At 35.9% G+C, this 19,466-nt stretch overlaps 1 protein-coding gene across 2 annotated transcripts in view; it reads right to left on the bottom strand.

Annotated features, from left to right (window-relative positions):
• UBR2 (ubiquitin protein ligase E3 component n-recognin 2) overlaps window positions 1–19,466 on the bottom strand; it is a 55,214-nt gene that overhangs the window by 23,577 nt on the left and 12,171 nt on the right. Inside the window, exons 5-20 of one of the 2 annotated variants that reach the window (XM_058019875.1) lie at window positions 19,243–19,370; window positions 18,855–18,993; window positions 17,058–17,120; window positions 15,675–15,795; window positions 12,990–13,097; window positions 11,395–11,483; window positions 10,632–10,730; window positions 8,030–8,193; window positions 7,841–7,940; window positions 7,182–7,310; window positions 6,251–6,434; window positions 5,149–5,210; window positions 4,261–4,371; window positions 1,950–2,015; window positions 566–688; window positions 174–237 (exon numbers count right to left, since the gene is read on the bottom strand). In XM_058019875.1, the coding sequence (XP_057875858.1) occupies window positions 174–237; window positions 566–688; window positions 1,950–2,015; window positions 4,261–4,371; window positions 5,149–5,210; window positions 6,251–6,434; window positions 7,182–7,310; window positions 7,841–7,940; window positions 8,030–8,193; window positions 10,632–10,730; window positions 11,395–11,483; window positions 12,990–13,097; window positions 15,675–15,795; window positions 17,058–17,120; window positions 18,855–18,993; window positions 19,243–19,370 (1,750 nt within the window). Of the gene's footprint in view, window positions 1–173; window positions 238–565; window positions 689–1,949; window positions 2,016–4,260; window positions 4,372–5,148; window positions 5,211–6,250; window positions 6,435–7,181; window positions 7,311–7,840; window positions 7,941–8,029; window positions 8,194–10,458; window positions 10,558–10,631; window positions 10,731–11,394; window positions 11,484–12,989; window positions 13,098–15,674; window positions 15,796–17,057; window positions 17,121–18,854; window positions 18,994–19,242; window positions 19,371–19,466 lie in introns of both variants that reach the window. The other variant, XM_058019874.1, reaches the window with a different exon arrangement.

Here is a 19,466-nt window from a genome sequence, read left to right as displayed (position 1 = left end):
TTCCAAAATTCATTACATTGATCTAAGCTAGTTCCAAGGCTTTTCTACTAGGAAAGAAGTCAGAGCTACAGGACGTTCACAACAGAACTGAACCTGAGATAGCAATAAAAAATTGCCCAAACCATTAAAAAGCCTAAATTTAAAAAAATTAATTAAATATGTTTTGAACTTACCAATAATCATTATAATGAGGTATAGCATCTCTTCTATAAGGGTGTTATTTTGTTGAACAACATCCTGAAGTAAAACAATAAAAAAATACATTTTCCAATAATTATTCTATATGCTGAAAATACCTTTTCAGTGATTCAAAACATTGTGTTTTCACCCTTAGTACTCCCAAACTGAGCTACGGTGAAACACAGTCATAAGTGCAAAAATAATGCAACATTTTCTGATATTTACCAGTTTGACAAAAACATTTATGCATAGTTCAAACTGGCCAAATGAAATTAAAATAGGCTAAGCTTTGCTTTTTTATCAAGAAATGTCTCAGTACAACAGCATCTGATACGCTTTGAAAAACAAAACTGAAGCTTTTCTATTGCAGTAGTGCATAAAATACCTTGTTAGTATTTTCTGTGCTAAATCTTTTGCCATAGTCTGGAGTACTAAAGATCTGATAAAGTTCAAAGCGACTCAGCATTATCATCAGGAAGTGATTTGGATCCATCATAGACACACCTGTCTATTAAAGAAAAAAAAGATTATCAAGAGAAAACAGATTGGGTGTTATCACAACATGTTTGTATATTTATATATGATGTTCACTGTATATTCTGTATAGAATTAATTCTCTCTCAATCCTATGAATGAAGACTTAACATTTAAGTTTACTCCCTTAGGACACTAAGAACAGAAGTGTAAGCCCATTTGATAAGGGCATCATGCAAAATATTCAGAGCTGCTCCTTCTATCTTAAGCAGTCTAAACAAACTTCAGTGAGACTTTTGTTTGGTTGTTTTTATCTCTAAAATTTTGTTCCTGCTAGTTTATATTCTAGCAGGCATAATATTACTCAGTATATACCACTGAAGATTTTAACAACAAAATCCAAGCCTCTAAAGAAAGGCTGAAGATTGTAGAGCAAAGCTTCCAAAACCTTCTTGGAATGAAAAATACTCAAGTTTCAATGCAGAACAAACATTGACTTTCAGAAATTTCCATTTCTGAAAACTACTGGCTGAAGTTTTTTCTGTTTATTAAACAAGGTTTGTCAATTACAAATATTTGTTGTTAGTTTAATATTGCTAATGGGACCATCTTTAAAACAGAATAAATTTCCAAGAAAGCTCAAGGATATCAACCCAAATTGGCAGCTGAAAATGATCATTAAAAATTAGTGGCAGATCAAGCCTCAGGAAACTGTGTCTGAAAGCAGAAATATCTTAAGGCATGTTTATCCTATTGGGTATTGCTAACTCCAGTTAAGATTTGAGGGACTTCCCAAGATAATATTTTGCTGTCCAGGTGAACTATGCACCCTGAGCTGCAAATTTTAGATTATATTGCTCTCAATGTGGAAGCAGTGCATCTATCATAGAGCTAAATAGACTGCCACATTTGCAAAATCTCTTCTGAAGGGGAAAACCAAAAAAAAAAAAAAATCAACACATACACTGACTGCCTTTCTGATAACATGCAGACTCATGCAACTGCCAGTACAGTACCACCCATTAGTTAAAATATTACATTCTTGAAGATATGGCATATATACACCAAACAGAAAATTCTGCACTTTTCAAACAGTAGTTAAAAAGTAAGTATTACAACAATAGTTATTTCCTTTTAAAATCATTCCATAATTATGTAGATATAATAAGAAAATTGAAGTCCTTCCACAAAAAAATAGACATTTTTTCTTTAAAAAGGTCCTGATGAAGATAAACATAAACACAAAAACATACTTAAAAAGACTTGAAAAAATGCAAACTGGTATACATGGTTACCTGAAGCATTACTATGTCCTTGTCAAACATCTCCCTCCTGCACTTCACATTATGATAGTAATAAATCTGAAAAAAATACCCAAAACACCACACCACAATCATTAACACAGATAATATTTCATCTAAAATTATTTTACTTCTGTAAAAAACAAACTTTGCTATACTGTGTTCATAAACAAAAAATGAATCTGTAATTTGAAAAAATGATACAATTTTATATGTAGGCAAAAAGCTTTTTTAAAAAACACAAGACAATCATAGTTGCTGACTGCGTTGTAGTGATGCAATGTCTGAATTTCATAAACTTACAAGCAAAAATCTTTTTGACCTCTTTAGCTTATGTTTTAATATATTTGTTTAGCAATTAACTGTTTGACATTCACAGGAGAGAAAGCCCTTGCAGTTGAAGAAATGTTTGTTCTTCGCTTCATGAATTCCTCTTTAATCATTTGAGATACCATCTTTCAGGAATTGCCAGTGTCAGCAAAATGTTAATATTGTGACAGAACTATACTTAACCCAAACCATCCCGGGAAAAACTCAACAGCGCTGAGCCAGGCAGCAGCAACACCACAATCACTGCATCCACCGAAAGGTGGGAAAGTTGGGTTCTACCACAATAGAGGAAAAATAAATAAGGCTGACAAGTTTCTGCATAGGCCTGGAAACAACTTCAGCATGCTAAAGTCTCCTCTAGACACACACCATTTCCATCAGAATTACATGAAGACAGCTAAGCATGCCTTCCTTTCTTCTCTATCCTAATAATCCAAACATATAGATGCCATTCCTATTATCTGGGAAAGATCCAAAAGGAGCTGGCTGAACATGAGCTCTCCCCATAGCCAAAGTAAAGAGAAAGGACTTGCAGACTGTGCGAGTGAAGTTATCTCAACTAAATGAAGCTCTCAACTTCAAGATCCTGACAATCAGGGGAAATTAACACAGAGACTTATATCACCACCAAAAGCTATGCTGAAATTCCAGATTTGATGTGTATCTACAGCACTGTGGGCACTGCTATAATTGTACATAACTAGGGCTCTTATTGCTGTAATGACAACAAGGACACCACCTTATGAACATCCTTCAAGGGTCAAGAAGTGTCAGAATATAATATATTTGAGCAGCTTAATTCAGTCTCCTAGTAAATACACATTGCAATTATCTAATGGAGATGAGGGCTGACAAGACTGAAGGAATTTTCTTGCAAATAAATCAAGTTAACACCTCACAGAATTACACCCTATTCCTGTTGTAATCTAAGTCTTGCTGAGAAAATCACTTGAGACAATCACCCTGGTGGGTGGTGCTGACACCACAGTACCCATTTTATAGCTGCTATGCTTGAAACACCTAATTTATACAAACATTGAGAACATAAGTTTAGAAATGAAAATCTCCAGAAGTATTATAGCTAAAAGCCAAGAAACATTTTGTTCTACACTGCTTCTAATGGTTCTGTGGGGTCTTTGGATTTCATCTACTTTATAAATATAAATAGCCATAATACCATAATGCTGCATATTTTTATATCTGAGACACTTTTATGTGGAGGTGATAAATGCATTACCACGGATGCGCAGATCTAATTCTGCACTTCCAACTGTTGCTGCACAGTACACAGTGAAAAAGCCAGGAGTCATTAACTGCAGTAATTAAAACTCTATACACTGAGCACTAAGCTCAGTGGCTACTGCAGCAGTCCTGAAATAAAAAAGCAACTTTTGACTAAAAAAAACCAAGACTAGTTTAAAAGCAAAAATACTCAAATGATGCCAGTGCTGATAAAAACGCCTACCTCACACTGCCTGCCATAAGACTGACATAAGTAAAATTCCAAACCAGTACAGAAACAGAAGGTTTTGGGGTCTGAAAGACCAAGAGTTCCCTCCATACTCCACACTGGTGAGGTTCCACCTCGAGTGCTGTCTCCAGTAGTGAGCCCTTCACTTCAAGAAATACAGAAAGGTCCTTCCAGGCAACCAGCAACAGGACAATAGAATACAGCCTCAGGTTGTGCCAGGGGAGGTTCAGGTTGGACATTGGGAAGAATTTCTTCATGGAAAGAGTTGTTAAAAATTGAAAAGGACTGCCCAGAGAGGTGGTGGAGTCACTGCCCCTGGAGGTGTTCAAGAAGCGACTGGACAAGGCCCTGAGTGCTGCGGTCTGGTTCACAAGGTGGTGTTTGGCCAAGAGTTGGACTTAATAATCTCAGAGATCTTGTTCAACCTAACTGATTCTGTGTTCTGTGAAATTACCCTGAGAGAGCTATCAGAAAAGAGTGATTCTACAGCTACTGTGCACTTACCTGATTAACAAGAGAGAAGCCATTCCTTCTCCACATCCCTGCATGCACTTGGGCACATAGGACTAGGCATCGTAGAGGATGCTCTATTAACATGGGTGGGCTGAGTTCACTCTGCATTAAGAAAATGCAATATTTTGATGTATACAGAGAAAATAATAGAAAATGAGACTGAAATGAAGGAGGATGATATTTGAGATCATTGGAATATTTGGGAACTACAAAAGGCAAGCAAATCCAACAAACAAGTTAGATGAACCTATTCACAATCTTTCAAATCATTGTTAATCACACTTATATTCTGTCTTTGCTCCACACAGCTACTGCACGAGGGCTTTAGTTTATTCCTAAAGACAGCAGCTTTCATATATTAAAAACATCAACACTAGCAATTTAATAAAACTGTAATTTCATTTATTTCATTCAAAGGTTAAATACTACTTCTTTCCAAAGACTTTGAAATCTCTTTGCCCTGTTAGGTTTTATGCTCCTTCATTTCACCTTTTTTGACTACCCCTTAAAGAAATAGCATATCAATAAGAACAGGCAGCAGGCAAGAAACAGCTGGGGAAGAAAATTAGAACCCAGCCCAAGGAGAAGGAATCAGATCTTGCCTGGGGTTCCTAAAAACAGTTTCTATTACAAAAAGGAGGTTATGCAACCTGAGTCTTAGTTACCTTAGAGAGCAATGCTGCCTGTCTTTGCTCTAGTCATGAATATCTAGATAATAATCTTTTAAAAGGTAATTTTGTATACTAAAGATATTCTCTCTGAGTAGAATTCACAGTACAAAGGCCCTTTGTTTTATTTAATATCATCCTACATTTACACCACCAATTTCATGTTCTGCATGAATTATATTTAATGAATATACAACATTTAATTACATACCAGGGGTAGCAGCTCTGGAAACTTATATGCCACTTCAGTTTTACTCAGCAAAACATGCAAGCCTACAAAAAGACATGAAAAAACCATACAGAATATTACATACATTATTTTATGTGATTAAAACAGGACAAAAAAGGTCATCTGATTCACTCGCAGATCATTCTTCTGGACACAGTGACAAGTCACCAGATTTATCACCCTGCAGCTACACAGTTATTTCCTGAAGAAACATATTACAAAGAATACATTTAAAGAGAATTGAAGTTTTCCCTTTGTATCTGTATAAGCCTTGCAGTACAAGTGAGATTTTTGCCCTTTTTTTGACTCTGTCATGTCCCCACAGTGAGAGCCAAGAGTCCTTGGTCTGGCAGGACAAACAATCAACAGCAGATACCACATCCTTTTTATCAGACCTTGGGGAGTTTATAAAATACCTCAGGAACTAGAATAAAGCCCCTACAAAACACATGAAGGTTTTCTGCTTTGCTTTCTTTTGAAGTCAGAAGGACTTTGCACAAAGATTCAAATATTCAAAGCCATTTGACACTGAGCTGCATGGCACTTTACCTAAGAATTACCTTTTCACTTCATTATTTGTGAATTTATTTTTATCGCATTCTTTCTGATTCTGTAAACTAAAATTCACAAAGCTTTTTTCAACACAACTGCTGAAGAAGATAGGCACAACATGAAGAGAAAGACATAGCTCAATTTTCTGGTGACACATCTGTTTGATAAATCTGTTCTCCAGCAGAATGTTGATTAGTCTATTCAAGCTGACAGCTAAACATATTTCCAAACAGTCAACCACAGTCCACATTTTGTCCCAGCTCTTTTGCATCATTTAAGTGGCAAAAGCAGCAGTCGCTGCCTATAATACAAATCCAGAGGCATGAGACAATCTCCCCCAGCCTGAATGATAACAAGTTTTCTGGTGATTGAGAACATCTGGCCTAGAAGTTACCAAACATCTAGAAAATGGCCAAAATTCATCCTATTCAGGCCTTAAACAATGCTTGTGTGCGTCTTCATGTACACACAAACACAAATCACACCTACAGAACATTTTTCATTTCCTGAAATATTTTTCAACTGTTCATACCTGCAAGTAAACGAGAAACTGGGAGGTGAATGCTAACTTTTTCCTGAGAAACACAGTATCTGATGGTCTCAACAGAATGTCCACACATACTGAGGACAATAGGCTGTTCTCCATCAGTAAACCCACTATGACACTGCATCAACACAGTCAGGCATTTCTTGTAAGCTTCAATCAATACTTTTTCCTGAAAAAAAGATTGCAAATTAAAGAGATTATGAAAAAACCACAGCTCTGAAAAATAATACAGACAACGTAATAAAGACCCTGAAGGGTTTGCAATTTTTACCTTTAACAACAGTCCTGCAAAATTAAGATAAGGAACCCAACAAAAGAGTCAAATTAAGGAGGGCACAAACTGCAAAACTCGTACTGGTATGTCTGATTAGAAAAGCACACACTAGGATGTTATTTGGGTTTGGGGTTTTTTTGTAACTATTATGGTAACTTTCTGAGGAATGGTCATGCTGGGCTAGTAAAAACTGCACATTAACTACCAGTAACAGGTTAAAGCCAGCCTCAATGTTCAGATATTCCAGGATCACTTATTCCACATTGTATTTTACCATGCTCAAGTTCTGAAATCCTGAAACACTTAGGGAGCAGAAACATGATTTACCAAATAGTATTTGGTAGACCCAGGGCCTAGTCCTCCATTCCCTCCTCTTTGAAAATTATAACCCGATAGATTTGTGATAATCACAATCTTCAGATGTGTGACAAAACTCTCTGCAGTATTTACAAAAGGCTTAACCATGTTCTTATGAACTGGTCAGTACAAACCACACTTGTGTTTAAATACAGTAAAGATTTGCATTTCCTCATAGAAAATGCCCTTGGCTTATGGTGAAGTTGTGTTTGGGTAAATTTTACATGTATTAGTATTTGGGTTTTATCCCTGTTCACACAGAAAAACAATTCCAAAGGAACTTACATCTAATGCACACCAGTCTTGCATCATTGAAATAACAAGTGTTAATTTCATCTGCAGTGTAAATGCAGCTTCCCACTCTGGTTCCATTTCAATGTGTTGTCCTACTTGACGAGTTATTGGATCCATACCCTAGAACAAGAAGAGATTACACATTTCAACAATGTATCACTGAAATACAGTGACAGCATTAGCAGAGGTGTGAGACAGCTATCCTTATAAACATATTGTTGCTGCAACAGGTAAAAAGAACCTTGAGGGAATGAAAGGGAATGAAACCACAAGTGAAGAGGTCTATTTGTGTGTCAGGAACAATTTATTCCTCAATACAAGGAGCAACTCTGCTGACACTTAAGATGAACCAGATTTTGTTCACAGAATTAATTGTCTTGTCTGCCTCTACAAGTGCAAAATATGCCCCAAATCACACTTCTCATTTTGAACTGCTCTTCCATTCTATTGTCCTCTACAACAACATTTTAAGAAGCGAGGCACCATGTTATGTTTTAGGAAAATGCAACTGCTCCAAAAGTGATACTGCACTGAAGTTACAAAATGAAGATTTTATAACTTCAGTTACAAAATTTCTTCCATTTTGACATCATAATAGCTAACTTCCTGCTTAAATTTTGCCAAATTTAGTAATTCACAGATTTACATACCTGCATACATTTCAGTAATTCTAAGAAGGCATCAAAACCCTCGAGGAACTTGCGTCTCAAGTCATCTGACCACTCTGTTGGCTTACTTATCAGCACGTACCTGGGAGATTAGAAAGACGCAAGTGTTCATTTTTGATTTTTTTTTAAACTCCTCAATTTCTCAAATCAGCACATAGTTAGCATACTTACTTGAGATCCAAAATAAGGCTCTGGACACGCCTGAATTTGAAAGCCTGCAGAGCAGTGTAACGTTCAAACTGAAACCTGCCTTGGATGTCACGGTGCCTTAAGTGGTCCATGAAAGTTTTGATGATAGTGGTCATGAGATTCTCTTCTGTTATTAGCATTCGAGCCTATGCCAAAGTACATTGAAATTTGCTGTAATTAACAGACACAGCTAACAAGATTTTCACACTGCATCATGAAGTTTATAATATACATTATTTTTTTAAATCCAAAATAATTACATCAATAATTAGAACAGAACACAGAAAAGCACTCTTTTCACAGAATCACAGAAGACAAAAAAAAGGAATCTAGTAAAAAATTATCATAAGCCAGATTTCTTTTTTCAGATCCCTTCTGTACAGAAGGCTGTCTATGGTAAGGCCCCTGCTAACCTATATAATTATGGCACAAGACATGTTATTGTATGTCTTATAATTAACTTGTACCTCCCTTTAAGTATGTGTTGTCTCCTCTCATACAGTTTGAGCCCTTCAGGGGAGTGACAGCTCTTCTGTTTTCTGTTTACAAAATGTCAAGAGCTGTGGTGAGCAGAGCCTCTTCTGAGCCAATAAGAACTGCACATGCAAGTTCCACATGGAAATTTCATTAAATAACCTCTAATTTTCCTCAAGGTCTACTGCACATATCCATGTGTTGCATGAAACAAATCAGCAAAGTCTGACAAAGATTGTCTTCATCACCCAGCCTAACCTAAGCCAATTTCACAAGAGAGGAGGGGGCACTAAGTTACTGCCAGCTCCTACTCATGAACACTTCCAAAATTCCCCCATTCTGTTGGTCCTCCAGGTTAAATGGGATGAGCCTTGCAATCCTTGGATCTGGCAATAGTATTGGCCACTCTGATCTACCACAATGACTTTGTGGCTCTTGACTAGAGCTTCCAGGTTCTGCAGCTACTAATGTTAATCCAAAATAGCTTCTAAAATGCTACTGCAGTGGGGGAAAAGAATCCAATGTTTAACATTTTCCTCCCAAAAAATCCTCACCAACAGCGCTGTCCATCCACTCTCAAACCAAAAAACCACAGCTCCTTGAGAGCTCAAACTCCTAAATTACTAAGATCAGTGTGAAAATGTTACTGGAGGATGGTGGGGTGGTTTAAACTCTTCAACTTACTCATTTAGTTAAGAATGAGTGGCTATAAATATATTTTAAAATAATACTTAGTTCACGTGATAGAAGCTTATCACAATTACTTTCATGTCGTCAATCTGTTCTATCACTCTGCACAACAGTCAAAATGCATTTGCCTTGCTTTTTTTGCATGTTTTTAAAATAGAACACATACAAAAGGGGCACTGTAATTACTCTGCCCCGGGAAATGTTTGAAATTACTTTTTCAAAAAGTAATATTGTTCCAACCCATCTGCCAAAGGCTAAAATACCATAACCATCTGAATATTAGTTGGTTAAGTCTAACTGTAAATCTGAATATTGGCAACATTCTTACTGAAAGCATCATAATTAAAAGAGGCAATCCAATATTGTCCTGAATCATGGGAACAAAATCCTGAGTTCCTGTTGAATTCCCATGAATATCATCCATCCCTAAGAAACTGAAGAAATTTGCTCAGTATTGTGATTGCCATGCTACTATTGAATTTAAGAGCTCAATGAAGCTTATTTAATTTGAGAGGATTCAGAAGCATTTATTTTTTAAAACAATTCTGGGTATGAAAATCAGACTTTTATTCCATTACAGCTTTAAATTTTAATTTGTCTAGTTCATAATGCAAGCAAAGACAGACTTAAATGGAGACTGGAACAAAAGAAAAAGTTTCCCAAACAAGCTGGTGAAGGACCAGCAGATTTAGTAGGCTGGGAGAAGTCACAGTGCTTGTAGCACTGAAACGAAAGTTAACTGGAAATCTAAAAGAAGGCACTGTCTTGAGACACAGAGTACCCAAGGAAGTAGGGAGTATCATGAGACAATTCTTGCTTGCACTTGTGTTGACTGGAAAATGAACATAAAGTAGATGACTTATAAAACTGCACGAGAATGGTGCTCTGAAACCACAATATGCAAACCATAATATTGACTTCTACAACAGTAAATGTGGCTCAGTATGATGAGGAATTTAAATGTTATGTGTATGTGTCTCTAACTAAATATGAAAGCACCTTTCTAAAAAAAAAGTAGAAGAAAAATGTAAAAAGAAAAACCAGAAACACCCAGCCCACTCTGGGAAGCCAGTCTGGAACTTCCTGTTGTTGAATGCTTTAACTTCTAAAGCCATAGCAATGTTTGCAAACAGTCTGACTGTTCTGCATTTCTACAGTAATGTTAAAGAAATCTGCAGCCTTGATTTATGAACCTTGAGAGGCTTTTAATAAATAAAGATTTCCTTTTTTGGTCTTTTAGTACTTACAAGAGAAGGCACTGTGAATATCTGTATCGAGAGGTCAGCAATTGAGAACTCTCTGTCGTGGTCATCTTTCATAAAATCACTCTGCAATCGCTCATAGTTCTATTAAGAAGGAGGCAAAAAAAGGCAAGGAGTGCCAACTATCAGTTTTTAAAAGAAAGACAGGCACTACTCACCAGAGTAGGTACAGTGAAGAGTTGGACAGACAGAGCAGCCACCGATACTGCCCGTTCGTGATCATCCTCCATATAATCTCTCTGCAACTGCCGGTAATTCTAAACAACAAGGGGAAATTCACCTCTAATCCACACTGACCTGATTTTTTAACTTAAATGTCTGCTCTGGGAAACTGTAATGCCATGAAAAAGGGAAGAGCAGCTCTAATGGATTATTATTACGGTATTTTGTACAAAGAATATGACAACTTAATCTGCTCACATGTGAGATCTACTCACTCTCATTTTCACAATAAAGGCTACTATTTTATTTTCTACTCAAGAGTCTGGAGCAGAGTGAGCAGAATTTTGCAGTGCTGATTTAAAGCACTTCGAATAGCAGTTACTGCAGAAATACTAATCAGCATGACTGAATTTCAGCACTATTTCTAAGCAGTGCTATAACAGCTTACACCTCAACAATGAACAGTGATTAGCTCTTAAGAAGTGATAGCCTGCATAGCTGATGGTGAAGACAAAAACATCTGAACTGCTTTAGTTCTGGCATGTCTGAAAGGCCATTTCCTTCCCAAGAGATGAGATGCCATTATAACTAATATACTGAAGAGCAAAATAAGATTTCCAGCATTTAATTTCAAGTTTTCACTTCCATAAAAAGGAAAAAAATTTGAGCAACAGTTCATTTAAATCACTGTATGCTAACTAGACTCTCTTCACTAGACATTTTTAGCATTTAATGGCTCTTTGTAAGAAAGATACTTACCCTTGCAAAGCGGATAGCAAAAAGTTTCTTGTATTTCAAATCCATAAGAAGACTGCTCATGAATAACTGGTGATACACATTTCTAGCTCCTGTCAACAAAAATGAATGAAATATTGCATGTCACTATTTTCTATCAACATATTATGGAAACATTTAGAAAAGTAAACCTCTACAGAATGAGGTAAATGTGCACTTCAGAGTAGAAGCTGCTTTGATTAGGTCTGTAAGGTGGTAGCAAAGGATAAAGAAGAATAACAAATCAAAATTCTTCAAGAGGCATTATTTATTACTCCTATATAAGATAATGCCATTGAATGTCATCAAATATAAGGGAAGTCAGCAAAACAAGAACAGAACTCTTCCTTCACAGGATAAACAGAGGATTTAGATGGGAAAAGAAAAGAACACTATTATGAGAAGTCTTGGGAACTGCAACAAATTTTCCTAGTTGTGAATATCTCCATAAAATAATCAGCTAAGCTATCTGTGAATTTCTAGTCTGTCTGGACAGTCTCCCAGAAAGTATTATCAATACAAATTATATTCATCTCTATGTAGCTTGGAAACAAATGCACATATGCATGATTTCTTCTGTAGAACACTTTTAAGTCAAAAGCCATGACACCATTTCCTTAACACAGAGAACTATGGAATATGAGAAAAAGTAGAGAAATATTGACGTCAAAATAGAGATGCAAAAGTTACTCCTTGCTTACATGAAAGACGTTAACCTAACAAAATCTGCATTAAAAATGTTGTAATGCTCCACAAAAGCAGTATCTTTCAGATTACAAAATTTGCAGTGTCAGGAATACATTCTCAAGATAATGGTATTAGATAAACAAAGCCTAAAATAATAATTTTCTCCATGCTACGTCCACTTTCCACCTTACTTCTTACTTATTTTATTGGTACTCCAAGAAGTTCCCCGGGCAGTCATATTGCCTCATGCCCCTTCCTGTTCTCTGTGCTTCTCTTTCGTACACCTGGCTTTACACATCCTTTCAGGATCTCAAATCAGACATAGAATCAACAATGGAATAGAAATTAACTACACTTCACCTTCCTCAAAATTACAACTGTTTTAGCTAATTCCATTATATCAAATAGCCTTTCAAAGCTTCAAACACTCTAAAACAACAGAGCAGTAATTTTCTCTGTTCTCAGAACACTTAAGAACACCTCATGAACACAAACACAAGTCAAAGCAGACTCTGCCTTATCCCTTAAAAATAGGCATGTTGGTAGATATTAAATGGATGCTGAGATCCTATAAAGCAGACAAACCCACAATATATCTATCATTTACTCAATTTCCATTAACTATCACTATCATCTGCATTTATCAAGTCAATTTTAATTTCAGACCACTTTGAAAAATTAGACCTATAACCAGCCCCATCTCCAAATGGTTTCTGTATGTTCTTGTCTTAAATACACTTGGGAGTGTATCATGAAAGGAGAGATTGTAACAAATGAGGCAATATTATCCATAATACACCACAGCAAAAATGACCAAACATTAGCAGATACAATAAAAGGAAAACCTAGGCATAGCATTCTCTAGCATTTTCCAGAGCTTTCAGAAAACTCACCTTTCCACAGTTTAGAATCATACAGCATCAGCTTATCTACAAGAGAAGAATTTTCACCATCTGGCCCTTCTTGCAAACCAACCTGACACAATATCCGGCGAAGGCCATCTTAATGAAGAGAAATGGTACAAGTTAGTTACAGCTCAAACACAAACGTGTTATTTTGACATCCTGAAATTTTCATACATCACAGAAGCCCTCACACTGCCCCCTTTTTCACAACAACTGAATAACAGCACTCATATTTTGCTGACACAAACACAAATATTTCACACCTTGCAAGTTTGACACTAGCCTTATGGAACATAGTGAAAATTACCAAATGCAATGATTTGGTTTAAAGTTATCAAATTAAAATGTGCTTCCTTAAAAATGGCCAACTAAAATAAGAAACAGCCTACTTTCCCAGGGTTTAGTTTTCCTGATTAGATGCCTATGAAAAGGAAAATAAAATTAATATATGAAATTACTTGTATATTCATGTTATCATTTTAAGGCTTCTCTGCATCTTTTTTCCTAATGGAAAGAAACAACAAGTGTAATTATATGAACATGTAGGTCATATGCCTGCAGACAAGCCTGCATCTGAAACACAGCACAGCCCAGACATGCTCCTGTTAAGAATGTTCAACCTGGCACTGCACTGCAGGCAATGCATATTCCCACAGAACTACGGGACTTACTGAGCCCTTACTTCCACACCTGCTTGGCATCTCAGCTCCTCAGGCAGAGTGGGCAGTGGCTGAGTGCTGTGCACACTGCACCACGTGCTGCATGGTGCAGTAATATGCACTCTGAGAACCCCTACAGCAGTTTGGGGTTATTCCTTTTTGCCAACTACTGTTATGAAGGACAACAAATTAATGGAAACTACTGCATTATTCAGCAATTGTTAAACAGACACTTAATCCATAAGAACGGATGACATTACATATCTCAAATAAGTAGACAAAATTGCTTCAGAAAATCAGGTCCTCTCACAAATATTCTCTATCTTATCTCAAATCCAGAAGAACAGATATTTGCCAGGAAGGATGTAGTGGTCAAACTTCTGACTAAGTTCCATGGCAAGTTTTTTCTGTCGGGTTTTTTTTAATGACAAGAATTTGTCATTCCTTTGACAGCAATCACCCTATCTAACTCTGGCACAGCAGAAGATCCCTCTACCTGTCCCTCAGCCATTGTCAGGGACATTTCAGTGTAACCACTGAAGCAGCAACTCAATGCCCTCATGTCACAGATGAAGGGTAACAGACTGTTTAAAAGATTGAGCAGAAATGAGTTGTTTGGGTGTGTCTGGTAAAAAGCTAAAGGAAATCAACTCTTTCAGAAGTGCATTTCATAAAACCAGACTCAGAGTACAAGATTAGACCCCAAGACATGGAAGGCAGTTCAAGTAAATGAGCACACTGGTCACAGACAAAATGTATGTGTGCTGTTTACAGGCAAACATGCCCTTGGCCCTTATGAATCATAAAGAACTCAGCATTTAACGAGCTGAACTCTTCAGAACTTCACAAACACTACATACACAACTCAAAATTCAGTAATTTCTTCTGCAATATGAGACACGAATTACATGTTCAAATTACCTTTTTGCAACTGTCATTTAGTGCTGAAAATTAATGACTGTGGCACCTGGCACAAATGATGTGGCACAACATCGGGTTTAAAATGAGAAAGACAGTGCCTGCTTACATGTTTCACTGAAAGGAAAATTTCCTACAGAAGGAAACTTTCTTCATAACACCTACCTACTAATACCTAGTGTTCAGAAGTTTTATTTACTTATCTTCAAAATTTAAACATAAACTATTTAAGTTTCAAAAATTAAAATATGTTATAAAGACCCTGTGCACGAAATCTTGGTTTCCCAAATATCAGTCTAATAAAACATACAGGCTCTGCAGAAATGATGTAGCCATGCAGAACATATTTGCAATATGAAAGCTGAGTGTGCTTTGCTAATACTCCTTGCTAACATTTCCAGATGAAAAAATTACAAATTCCAAGGGGGTCTGTAGCTACATTTCTCCATATCAGCAGTTTGTCACTTTTCCTTTTATTTCCTCCCAATACCCTATATCTTTACTATCTTATGATTTAACAGGACAAAGGGGGAATGAAGTCAAAACAAAAACTGAGCATTCCCATAAAATCTGATAATGTGCATCTTGATTCCTTTGAAGAAACCTCTTTTAAAAAATCTGATTAAGACTTTGTCAGCTTTTATACTTACCAAAACCCTCCACAATTCCTTGCATTTTCTCTGTTCTACTTAGCAAAAAATCTGAAGCAATCGCTTTCATCTACATTCATCAAATTACTTCTGAATAATTTTGTTTTATCTAATCAGACAGGTTATTTTCAGCTTACTGCATTCATTTAAAAAGAAGTAGGGACTGAAAAAATAGCTTTTTGGCATACTGCATTTGACAGTGAGTCTCAGCTTCTGTTCAACAGCAACTAAACAGAAAAGACTATGTAAGACTGGTAGCACTTTCACATGGAAGTTAGAATTCAGAACAGCACTTCAGTAAGAGAAAATAGAATGAAGTCTGACAAGTTATTAATAGCTTTGCCTTATACATTACATATCTCAAATAAGTAGACAAAATTGCTTCAGAAAATCAGCTCCTCTCACAAATATTCTCTATTTTATCTCAAAATATAAATTTTGCCCACCTGAATATCCAATAACACTGCCAAGCCAAGTTAGGAGCTTCAGACCAAAGCTCTGATGGGCAACAATAGATGAATGCATAACTTGCACTTTCAATGGCTTTGTCTGACGACTGGTATTTCTCTTAAAAAGAAAAGGAAAAAGGAAGCAATGCATATTTAAGGGAGGACTGGCATATACTTCTATACAGACATGCAGCATTCCTGTGATTAATTTTGATAATTTATAATATTAACACATATTCTAATTACCAACACCTACATAACAAACCCAAAAAAAGTGCATTTTGTTTATCCTATTAATATTTGAAAGACCTTATTATGCAATACTAGCACAGTTAGGTCAAACCATTTTCCACTCTTGGCCTGTTATCAATGCTCACACTGATCTGCTGCATTTTACTGATAAGCAATCCCACGTTCAACCCAAGACAGCCACGTGTGTTTGTCCCTCTCAACATGACAGGCAAGTCACACTGCAGCCCATCACGGAAAATGACTGAGCACAGGCTATTTTCAAAAACATAAATTAAATACACAGAGTTAAAATAAAGAATTTACCCTCATCTATGTGTTAGAAAGCGTAATAGTTAGATGTTACACATAAAAGCCATTTGTTCTTTGCCTGCATGGCCAGCAAGTTAAAAATATTGCACAATATGATCTTTAAAAATATACTAATGCTTTCAAAATATCTTCAGTAGTTAAAGAACAGTAACTCTAGTTGCAGCATTTGCTTTTCATACATAGGTTGCACTTTCATACAAGGTTGCAGTAGCATGCATAAGCTATTTATTTCATGTGATTAAGTACTGCACTGCAGCAGTTAACAACAAATATAGAGAAAACATTATTCTCACATTTTTACATGGAAGAATCTTGCAGTATATAGATATTAATATATATACATATATAAAAGCTTAGATGCAAAATGAAAGTATTTGCAGTTTCACACTTGGATTCAATCAGTAATAATTTCCATAACTGTTGCTGTGAAAGACATAAATAATTTCACACTATAGGAGAAAAACTGTAATAATTTAACTTCACTGATCTGAACTAGCATGTAATTCTAAAAGATACATTCGAAGTTCCTGTCAACATCTGTTTTATGAAGGAAAAAAATTGCCTACAAACTTCTTTTTAAATAATTATTTTGGATGTCATGTAGGCCATAGTAGGAAAAAAGAACCCAACAAAAGATCAACAACAACACCATAAACCACTATTTTTATACCTCTACTGTATTGTAAATAGCATCTCCACACTTTGTATCATTAAAATATAATGAGTTATTACGATAATAGTATCACAAACTGGGGAGCAAAGCCTCCTTCTGCTTAAGATGAGGCAAGTGAGGAGATAGCATCCCACCCCTCTACTTACCACTATTACTGATTTTGCCTGATCACAGTATTGGAAGTCTCCATACCGAACAGACCTCCGGCCCTGCAAATTCAGACAGATGTAACATTACCACCAGCTCCTAAACAGGGAGTCCCAATTCTGTGTTCTACATTAGTATAAAAAACACAGTAAAAGCTTCAGATGCATGCTAACTACTCTGCCTTTCATGCTATTTTCAATTTTTAATACTATATATAGTTAGATACTTGGATTTCCCAAACCCTGTACTTTTAAAAAGAAGATAAAATTGTAGCATATATTCATTTACCTGTTACATTAAATTTTCTGTGTATAACATTGTTCTTAAGATAAACAATGAAAAGAACTACACTTCTTTTATTAAAATACTGAAAACAATAGTGTAAGATCGATTAGTGCCACACAACAATTAGTACAAAGGCATTATTCATTAGTTTTGATATAACGGGAAAATATTTCAGATATTTCAGTACCTTTTAAAAAGCAGATATTAAAGTTAACTGGTCTTTTAAACATACAATTGAAGCACTTGTTTTATTCCAAAAGAAGGTTTTCAGTCTTTCCCTACTGTCAATCAACACATCAAAATAGTTAACTGATTGAATTTATAGTGTATTGCAGACTGGAAAACGCACGGGCACTTTAGATCTGATGCCAAATCACTGCTCCAAGCATAACATTCTCATTTCTTTCACATACATGCTCATCTATACAGGCATTCATGGCATTTAGAAGTAGAAGGCATCAACAGTAGGAAAATCTGAGCGTATCCCACAACACACAGGACATGCTCAGGTCAGCTCATATTCAGGGATCAGATGTGAATCCTTTGGTTACCACAAAAGATAGAGCAGTGATAACACAAAACCAAAATCTAGTTCAGTGTTAAGTAATATGAAGTGGTTATATTTCCTGCTCCACTGATCTCCCTGAAGTACTTTAACCACACAAAATTACATTCCCATTGCCATTTGGGAGAAGATTTCCTCCCCACACCAAAACCCCAAAAATAGACACAAGCCAATAAGCCAAATAAAAAAGACACTTCTTTCATGTCAACCTGTGCTTACAAACCTGTAAGCACAGGTTCATTGCAAAAACAACAAGTTGCAGTCACACCCAATGAAGTATCACTTTCCTTAAAAAAATTGACATCAGCCACATTACAAACACAGCTCACAGAGTACTTCTGAAACTGGAATACTAGTTACAATTATAACCAGCATATAGTGATTCTGAACTCACTATTCCTCCTAAAAACTGTGTTAAATGTTTTTACCTCTTCTTGTCACTGTAATCTGACAATTATGAAAAAGAAAATTAAATTAAATTTAAAAAACAAACCACAAATCATGAACAGTTCCACAAGCACCAGAAAAAAACCAGTCAGTTATGGATTTTATCCCTCACACTTAGATGCTGTTACTCTGAGAAGCATTTCCTATGTTTGGAGCATATTTAGGGGCTCTTTCAATGTCAGCTCCATGGTTCAGCCAAAGCTGCTGCCCATTTTTGACAGAGGAGTGAGAAACACCTTGGTATTTACACTTGTAAGACCTACTAGAATACATTTACATTGAAACATATTCAGTATCAGGTCTGGTTTGGACTGGCCAAATAGCACTTATGCATTGAGACATTTAGTTTTTAATATTAAGGCATTCATGGTGGTATGACACACAGGACTCACAGACTCCCATTAACCACATACTTTGGGAAAACAGACTAAAGTAAGTATAGTCATAAAACAAACATTAGCTCAAGGTAGTTAAAAGTTCTATCAATTAATTCACTTACATCTCTATCTACTGTTGTTGCAAAACCAATGGCTTCCTTCTGTGTGCAGCTGACAGCCTTCTGAAGAGTATAAATAACTTGTTCATAGGTATGGACTTCATCATTAAACAGCATGCAGTAGTAAGTGTCACTCTTCTCACTTCAAAGCAAAGATTGAATTTATGTCACTCAAAGCAAGGATTGAATTTATGTCATTTAAAGCAATATTAAAAGTAAAAGCAAGAGCAAAGGAAAAATAAGAGAAATACAAATCTACTACAATTATTTTATACAAAATATTTCTGACAACTTCAGGAAAGGCAGAAAACATTCTGAAAATCAGAACCTGCATTTTCAACTGTAAATATCTGTAAGCCTTTAAAAGGCAGAAGACAAATATTATACTTACATCATTTCTAGTCCAGGCAATTCATTTTCCTTTTCCCATGTTAATATATCTACTGCATATTTAAATGTAATGGCAAAAATATTATAAGCTCTCGCTACCATGTCTTCTGGTAAGTGCACAAGAGGATCCTGGAAAGAAAATATAAATAGCAAATGAGAAATTAAATTACATTCAAAACAAACTGTCAAACTTGCACCTCTCTGTATCAAAGATGATGTAAGCAT

Source organism: Melospiza georgiana, chromosome 3, assembly GCF_028018845.1.
Source record: "Melospiza georgiana isolate bMelGeo1 chromosome 3, bMelGeo1.pri, whole genome shotgun sequence".
Taxonomy (NCBI): Eukaryota; Metazoa; Chordata; class Aves; order Passeriformes; family Passerellidae; genus Melospiza; species Melospiza georgiana.
The sequence above is the reverse complement of the archived record's forward strand: the minus strand, read 5'-3'. Positions and strand labels throughout refer to the sequence as shown.